The sequence below is a fragment of the Manduca sexta genome, chromosome 28, assembly GCF_014839805.1.
Source record: "Manduca sexta isolate Smith_Timp_Sample1 chromosome 28, JHU_Msex_v1.0, whole genome shotgun sequence".
NCBI lineage: Eukaryota > Metazoa > Arthropoda > Insecta > Lepidoptera > Sphingidae > Manduca > Manduca sexta.
The window spans coordinates 6,017,273-6,026,576 of NC_051142.1; the positions used below are offsets into that span (position 1 = coordinate 6,017,273).

At 35.0% G+C, this 9,304-nt stretch overlaps 1 protein-coding gene across 1 annotated transcript; it reads right to left on the bottom strand.

Moving 5' to 3' along the window:
- Window positions 1-1,322: 1,322 nt before the first annotated feature.
- Window positions 1,323-9,009, bottom strand: LOC115441876 (cytochrome P450 6k1). Its single transcript, XM_037444709.1, has 8 exons — window positions 8,591-9,009; window positions 7,949-8,104; window positions 5,472-5,656; window positions 5,176-5,336; window positions 4,715-4,833; window positions 3,547-3,652; window positions 2,917-3,165; window positions 1,323-1,658 (listed from the first exon to the last, which is right to left on the bottom strand). Exons 1-8 carry the CDS (start codon window positions 8,969-8,971, stop codon window positions 1,477-1,479), a joined length of 1,539 nt encoding a protein of 512 aa, XP_037300606.1. The 5' UTR covers window positions 8,972-9,009; the 3' UTR covers window positions 1,323-1,476.
- Between the last annotated feature and the right edge of the window lie 295 nt (window positions 9,010-9,304).

The following is a 9,304-nucleotide window of genomic DNA, read 5'->3' on the forward strand; positions in this document are numbered from 1 at the left end:
GCACGCACTCTTTCCATGGGAAAATTCTTCACTGCCAATCGTATAGATTGTTTTAGGGACTCCAAATTATCATGGCGTTTAGAGCAAGCTGTACTCTCTAAAACTGACCACAAATCATAATCCAGCGGATTAAGATCGGGACTAGACGACGGCCAGTCTTCAGCTCTGATGAAGTCCGAAACGTTCGATTCCAACCAAGACTGCGTGGACCGAGCTTTATGACCCGGCGCCGAGTCTTGCTGGAAGGACCATACTTGGTTATTGAACATGGTGATGTTAAGGGGCTTAACTACCTTCTCAAGAATGGTATCTTGATACACTTGTGCCGATGTTTTGATACCTTTTTCACAAAAATATGGCTCAGTCACTCCTTCATAGCTAACACCCCACCAAACCATCACTGAAGTCGGATAATGTCCACGTTGCACTCTGTCGACTAATTGGGAAGCTTCCTTAGAGCTTTGAGCATAAATACGGTCATTTTGTTTGTTAAAAATGTTGCTCAATTGTAAAAATTTTCTCATCCGTAAACAAAATTTTTCTGTGACCTCCCTTTGCGTACCGCTTCAGTAGTTGTTTCGATTTTACCACCCTATTCTTCTTTAAATTATCAGTTAAGAAATGGCCAGTGCGTCTCTTATAGGCTGCAAGTCCTAAGTCATCTTTTAAAATACGCGACATGGTTCTAGGTGCTATCTTCATTTCCCGAGATAAAATCTTTTGCTTTCGGACAGGATTTCTTCGAATTCTTTCCCTTACTGCTTTGACCACCTTTTTCGTACGAACACTACGTGGACGGCCAGATCTTTTTCTGTCACAAACAGAGGAGGTCTCATTGTACCTATTAATAGCCCGGTACACAAACATTTTACTAATACCAAGTGTATGGAGAGTTTTAAAAATTGCATTTGGCTCCATACCTACTTTGTGTAATGCTATCACAGCGATTCGGTTCTCTTTATCACCCCACACCATTTTAATATCGCAAAATATTTTACAATGTATTGGCGCCAAAATGAGAAAACACAATGAACAATCGTATAAAAATGACAGATTCGAAATTCAAATGTAATATTTTTTTATAATTAAGTGTAACAGTATTTATGGCCAGACTAAGTATTATAAGGATTCACAATTCGTTGATTGTTTCTGACTTCGGACCAAAGTTCTTCAAATGAGAAAACACTCTACATCTGCAATGAGTTAAAAAATCTCATTTAATAAGTCATAAGGAGTCATTATAAAGTTATTAATACTTAAGAAACCAGATTAATATCTGGGAAAACTAATTCGGAATGCGATGTATAAATAAAACAACGTGATTGATTTTTGCAAAACTTTGTTAGAGGTTTAATATATATTATCATTATATATATTATTAACACGTTCAAAGAAATGAAATCAACAGTCAAAATATTTTAATGATTCACAAACAAAATGTTAAAAAACAAGACATAAATCACAAGTAACGATATATTAAACATTCTTTTCATTACTGCGTGGAACAAACGTAACACGCCCTCCACTTTTGGGCGATAAGAGGACACTGTAAGGATCTGAGTCGATTTGGTAAGGCTCCCCGACCGCCGGCTCGAATTTATACTTCTGAACCATCTGCACCATTGCCGCGCGAATTTGCATCAACCCGTAACGCTTTCCTACAAACATTGAACATTAATAAAACAAATACAGTAATGGAAAAGTACTCAGACTTTATCCCAAAACAAATCTAACATTCCGAAGTTATATATTCTTGGTAATAAATATAAAAGTTTCTTTAACCTGGAATTGAAGAGAGTAAAGTTATTATATACATCATACATAAGCTGACATTTCTAACTAAATAAGAAAAGACTAGATATGTGTAGTGCATCCCAATTCGTTGACTCATATCCGTCCCGTGGTATGATGAGGCGTAATTTATTTTTATACTCTATAGAAATTTCGACGCCAGAAATCTTGTTCATGTGTTCTGTTGGGTATGTTCAATTACCACGCTTCTTTTAATTTTTAATTTTGTCACTCCAATATATAGACGGAGCCACTACCTGTTAAATGTTTCGGCGAAACCAAATTGTGTTAGTAAAAACTTAATCTAGTTTTGTTCGAACAGGAAATTGAACCATAGACTTTTTAAACTACAGTCCATCGCAGTCCTTGGAGGTGTTGCTCTAAGAATAGTAGAGTCATACAATGAAAATCCCTAAGTCATAAAGTCATAAAATAATTTAATTCTGTTTGTAGCTTCAACATAAAATAAAGTCATTAATTTAATAGTTCAGCGCGTAAATCAACCACGAAATTAAAATATATCTGAATTCCATAATGTTCAACCAGATGTTTTCAACGATGCTAATGAGTAATCATTAATGTTTAATACATTCGCAGCGTACCTACTTTAATTGCGTAATGAAAATGGAATAATTTAATCATTTTTTTATCGTATACACTCTTGTTTAAACCTCTACCATTCGAAACACGTATTAACTTTTATCATGGTTTTAATGTAGCATAATATTCCCGCAAAATTATGCATCAATGTATGAACTTTCGTTGTCGTTTTTTTTTGGAATTCCGTTCCTAACTTTACCATCCACTTGCCAACGGACTTAATTTTAAAACTAATTCATCGCTCGATCGACGGCTCGACAAAACGGCAAGAAAAAATAATGCAGGCGTCAAACTGGCACCAAACTTCAAAATGATCAAAAAATCAGTAACTCAAAACCAGAATTTTTGTTAAAAATATTCGTTCTTCGTTGATAATTTTTATCAAGATAACATGGTTTCATTTATTAACGCAATTTCAAAAAGGCATACGTTAAATACTACATACATTAAATACTTCTATTAAAGTAGCTCCTCATTTGTTCCTTTCCTACTTTACACTGTACATATATGAATTCTCTAGCATACCTATGCAGAATCGAGGTCCCTCGCCAAATGGCAAGAATGTAAAGTCCCTGTTATCGTTGTCCGCCATGTTAAGCATGCGTTCCGGTCGCCACTTTTCCGGTTCCGGATAATATTCCTCGTTGTAGTGAATATGGACCACGTTCACGAACACCGGCGTGCCTTTCTCAATAAGTACATCGTTGTTTAATTGGTAATCTGTATGGCATGCTCTGTCTATATGTGGCACAGGAGGGTACTTTCTTAAAGTTTCTGGAAAGTAACACATTATGTCATGTCATTCATCCAAGGACGATACAATGTAAGTTATAAGTCAGTGGGGTAATGTTTGTGAATTTGGGTAAGGTTGGTAATCTATGTCACTACTGATCTGATTTTAAAAATTCTTTCCCTGATAGAAAGTTACGTCGTCTTAAAATCCTATCAGCTACTTTATATGCCTAAAAAATATTTTTATATAAATATCTCCGTAGGGAGACCCAATATCCCATTAGGTTAATATTCGTAGCACTTTAATTACCAAAGAACAAAAAGAATCCCTGTAATCTTATAAAAGTATTTATCGCTTAACATTTAACAATGTGTTCATGATATACAATTCGTCATGGACTTTTGAGAAAACTTGTTGCATACCGAGAATACAAGCCGAAAGATATTTAAGTTCCATCAAATCTGTATAATTCAAGACATCATTGCCTGACTCTTTTACTTTTTTATCAATTTCTTCATAGAGTTTCTCCTGGAAACCAAAAACATAATGATTAGACGAAGAACTTATAAATATTCTTAATCTTAATTTACCTTAACCGGTCTTTGTGTTTGACTCTCAAATTTATTATATTTTGACCTAGATTAATTAACTTGTAAAAAATAAAAATTCTAAACATATAGAGGCGGGCCGGATATTTTATGAAAATAGGACCTAAGAGTACATAATATTATAATATGTACCAATGCAACAATAAAAAAGGATTAGCTTTTTGTTAGTAATTATATAGTTATATTTAAATTAAAAGCAATTTAAATTGAAGGAATGCATATCAATAAACCCCAAATATGTGCGTAATGTGTATAGAATTAATTACAAACCACAATACGTGTCTACACTAACAAAATAATAAATTATATGCAAATAATAAAATTGCATTTATACGAGATAATGTCACCTTTGTTGAACTTGTAGAAATAGCTTCGGTACATACATTATTAAAACATTATTGCTCTTTGACTCTTCCACAAATATATCGTAACCTACTTGGAGCGCAAATCATGTTCGACCTCTAAGTATCACGGGACTTGGAATATAACATGCGTCGACACAATACTATTATATGTTAATGTTATTTTACAACACATTAATTATTTCCACAGCTTTAAGTAATTGATTTTATAGCCCTTTTTCCAACCAAGACCAATGATTGCAAATTCCAGAGACAGCAATTAATCGCGCTATTTTGGTTTAACTTATTGAAGATTCCGTATTATTTTTTGTTTTTAGGAAATCATTTACTGAAAGATAGATATAATTTTGATAACATAAAAATAATTTGACATAGATATAATTGATTTATAAAAAGAGTTAACACAATTTATATCTCTCTAGTATTAAATAAATATTTTAAAAAATAAAAGAAACAACAGAACCAACCGATCAGCCACACGACACCTCTTGAGGTGGCAGTAGTATATTTCCTTTAACGTAAATTCATTACATTCTACACAGTTGTTAGCGAAATCATAAGCTATTGATACCGTTTCAATTTGAATTATAATATTTCGTTAACTAGTGGTAACACAATACCTGTTCCTCTGGATGATGCGCCAGCTCTTGCAAACAATAACTGAGGGTAGTCGAAGACGTGTCAACCGAGCCAAATATAAACACTGCCGCTTGAGCAAGCATCATGTCTTCCGCCAATTCTGCAAATAATAAACAATAGTCGATAGGGGACACAAACGGTAATCTAATTTAAGCGTCGCGTGATGCCAAGTAACGGCATCTGAGTTTGTCCCTAGTTTCTGTCTTGTAGCACTAGTAGTACTACTTGTAGAGATACAGCACTGCACATGAACTCATGTGCTATATACTTAGGTCGACAATTTCAAAACAGTGTAAAAGGTCCTCTTAGATATCGTTTAAATACGAAAAGTGCGTAAAGTTTAAAATCTATGAATATTTTGTAAGTTTAAAACTCTGAAAATAATACTTAAGAAAATATTTACTCACTTAACCAGCAGAGAAGGTTAGAAAGCAGTACATACGTGAACCAGCTTCGGCAGGTAACTTCAAATCCTCTTTCAACCGTAGTAAATGATTAACTAAATCTTTATCAGATGTCTTTCCATTAGATTGACGCTCTTTAACAGTGCCCCAAAATAACTTTTGAACATATTCGGTCGCTGGTTGTGAGAATAATGTTAATCTGGAATATATTTTTTCTTCTATATCACAATTATTAATAACAAAAAAATTAAGTGGTTTTTTTATTACTTTGAATATTGCTTGGATGATTAACAAACATAAATTTAATTTTCAATAAATAAAACTCATAGCTTACCGTAACGTTCTAGCAATAAACGGCAAGAAGAAGATCATGGTGAACTCGAAGCCGCGCGAGAAGGTCCACTTGACCATGTGCTTGGTGATGTACCAGAGCGGCGAGGAGGGGTCGTTCAGTGCGCTCACGTGGATACCGAACACCGTGTACCCCACAGTGTCTGACGCGTACATAGAAAATAACTCCTGGACAAATCAACTTCATTTTCAAAATTTAATTTAGAAAAATGTGCTGATTTATAATAGGACAAATTTTTATGTCTATTACTAAAACTGTCTTGTAAATATTATATTTTCATATTTATATTAACAACTAGCTTTTTCCCGCGACTCCGCCCGCGTTATAAAGTTTTACGTGCTAAAGTTTTCCGTAATAAAAGTCACGCTATATATTTTCCCGGGAGCCTATGTTCTTCCCAGGGTCTCAAACTGTCTCAGTACCAAATATCATCTTAATACGTTAGGTAGTTTTTGAGTTTAACACGTTCAGGCAGACAGATGCAGTGGAGGACTTTGTTTTATAATATAAGTTTGTAGAACTTTTTAAGAGGAACAATCCCGTCATACATCATTGTTGCATAACTTTAACTGTTTACGCAACGGACGCTCTCAAAACTAATAAATTTTCCCCGTTTTTGCAACACGTTTCATTACTGCTCCGCTCCTTTTGGTCATAACGTGATGATATATAGCCTATAGCACTCCAGGAACATAGGGCTATCCAACAGAAAATATTTTTTTAGTTCGAACCGATATTTCCTGAGATTAGGCATTACTGCACTGCTCCTATTGGTCATAGCGTGATGATATATAGCCTATAGCACTCCACGAACAAAGGGCTATCCAACGCAAAAAGATTTTTTCAATTCAAACCCGTAGTTCCTGAGATTAGCCATTACTGCTCCGCTCCTATTGGTCATAGCGTGATTATATATAGCCTATAGCACTCCACGAACAAAGGGCTATCCAACACAAAAATATATTTTCAGTTTGAACCGGTAGTTCCTGAGATTAGCGCGTTCAAACAAACAAACAAACAAACTCTTCAGCTTTAAATAATAGTACTAGCTTTTGCCCGCGGCTCCGCCCGCGTTATAAAGTTTTTCAGGCTAAAGTTTTCCGTTATAAAAGTAGTAGTTTCCCGGGAGCCTATGTTCTTCCCAGGGTCTCAAACTGTCTCCATACCAAATTTCATCTTAATACGTTGGGTAGTTTTTGAGTTTAACACGTTCAGACAGACAGATGCAGCGGGGGACTTTGTTTTATAATATATTTTTTAGAACTTTTAAGGTAGAACAATCCCGTCATACATCATTGTTGCATAACTTTAACCGTTTACGCAGCGCAGGCAACGGAAGCTCTTAAAACTAATAATTTTCTCCGTTTTTGCAACATTTTTCATTACTGCTGCGCTCCTATTGGTCATAGCGTGATGATATATAGCCTATAACACTCCAGGAACAAAGGGCTATCCAACACAAAAAGATTTTTTCAGTTCAAACCGGTAGTTCCTGCGATTAGCCATTACTGCTCCGCTCCTATTGGTCATAGCGTAATGATATATAGCTTATAGCGGTCCACAAATAAAGGGCTATCCAACATAAAACGAATTTTTCAGTTGAAACCGGTAGTTCCTGAGATTAGCCATTACTGCTCCGCTCCTATTGGTCATAGCGTGATGATATATGACTTTGAGCACTCCACAAACAAAGGACTATTCAACCCAAAAAGAATTTTTCAGTTCGAATCGGTAGTTCCTGAGATTAGCCATTACTGCTCCAATCCTATTGAATATAGCGTGATGATGTATAGCCTATAGCACTTCACGAACAAAGGGCTATCCAACGCAAAAAGAATTTTTCAGTTTGGACCGGTAGTTCCTGAGATTAGCCATTACTGCTCCGCTCCTATTGGGTATAGCGTGATGATATATAGCCTATAGCACTCCACGAACAAAGAGCTATCCAACGCAAAAATAATTTTTCAGTTTGGACCGGTAGTTCCTGAGATTAGCCATTACTGCTCCGCTCCTATTGGGTATAGCGTGATGATATATAGCCTATAGCACTCCACGAACAAAGGGCTATCTAACGCAAAAGAATTTTTCAGTTTGGACCGGTATTTCCTGAGATTAGCCATTACTGCTCCGCTCCTATTGGGTATAGCGTGATGATATATAGCCTATAGCACTCCACGAACAAAGGGCTATCCAACGCAAAAAGAATTTTTCGGTTTGGACCGGTAGTTCCTGAGATTAGCGCGTTCAAACAAACAAACAAACTCTTCAGCTTTATATAATAGTATAGATTATAGATAGTTTAATTTTAAATTAAAATTTCAAAACCGTAAAACTTCTTAAGTTTGGAAAATTAAAACTGCTTAATTGCGTTGTTACTCGAGAGATGCATCGTCGCTCTGCGCTCTACTTTACTGCTATTTTTAGATATGCCATGATACTACCATAAAATGCACTGTTACCTTAAGGTTGACTGGCTCGCGTTTATCAATGTAATCCCTTTGTATTTTGTTCACTAGATGTTTTGCATTAACGTTCATTAGTTCCGTCAGTACTTTTAACCTGTTAGATGTGAACATTGGGGTCAACTCTTGTCTTATATTTTTCCATAAAGGTGACTGAAATCACAAAAAATAAGCATTAACATATAATTATATAATTATTATCCAACACATCGCGGGTGCATGTATTATAACATAAACAGAACGTAAAAGTTATTTTTAATAAGTAAATACAGTTAAGTCAGAAAGTTGCCGTCTACGAATTAGAAAAAATACACCACAAATGTTTGGCCCTGAGACCACAAAGTTAGCGCATTATCCCATAATCAGGAATTTGAAAATTTATAATGAACTAGATGTTGATCGCGGATCTACTCAACTAAAAGTTCCACTGTGCACTTTTTCAAATAAAAAATTGCTTATTAGTTATTCCAGCCCTTGGACTATATAATTTTGTTTTAATGTATTCAGCGATATACGATTTAATAATTAACAAACATGCTAACCCCTTAACAAGCTTCATGCTAACCCCTTAACAAGCTTTCACAATTATAACATTGTAAATTTATATTGCTACAAATTACTTATTTAAACGGAATTTACCTTGACACTGAATACATTTAGAGAGCCCAGCGGATCCGAATCATATGAGCTATATAAGTATCTATCGAGAAAATGATGGTGATCTTTAACCAAAATCATCTTAGCATACTCCGGCGATTGAATAATCAATGCAGGTTTCCAGCCCAAAAATATACCGTAGTAATCGCTCGAGTTCCTCTTCCCCCAATCTTTAAACATTTGCCACGAACTTTTTCTCATCACATACGACAAATTGCCAAAAATTAAAAAGGGTTCTTCATAATGTATTCCTCGGTTTTTCCAATAATTATAATTTTTCTTGAAAAAGAAATAGATTGCAGTAAATACTACAACAATAATTAGAAGAATTGTTTGCGTAATCACACTAGTGCCCGCGTCCATCTTGAACAGTACTTGAAATCGATCTGCCTAGATAAACACGCTAAATGCATATAAAGTAAATAGAATTGATATTGTCCTTGAAGTGTACATGTAGGAAATCGTATGTCACACGTCCTTACTCCGTTTACAATGTCAAATATTTGGATATTTGTATTTTTGTTAGAAGTAAACCCAGAAACAACCGAACGGATTCGGATAAAATTTGCCACACGAATAGAGCATGTCTATATACATAAATACTCTTTATCCACATAAATTGCTCTTATGGGAAAGAATTGAATTTTTAATCTAATTGTATAATGTTTTAGGGACTTTTGTAGTGTGAAATATATT

Excerpts from the sequence above, each read along its gene's own strand:
- LOC115441876 (XM_037444709.1), bottom strand. The coding sequence starts at position 8,971 with ATGGACGCGGGCACTAGTGTGATTACGCAAACAATTCTTCTAATTATT. Across the intron at positions 5,337-5,471 it reads TTTATTGCTAGAACGTTACG|ATTAACATTATTCTCACAAC; the intron begins GTAAGCTATGAG and ends AATATATTCCAG. Across the intron at positions 1,659-2,916 it reads GGGACCTCGATTCTGCATAG|GAAAGCGTTACGGGTTGATG; the intron begins GTATGCTAGAGA and ends CAATGTTTGTAG.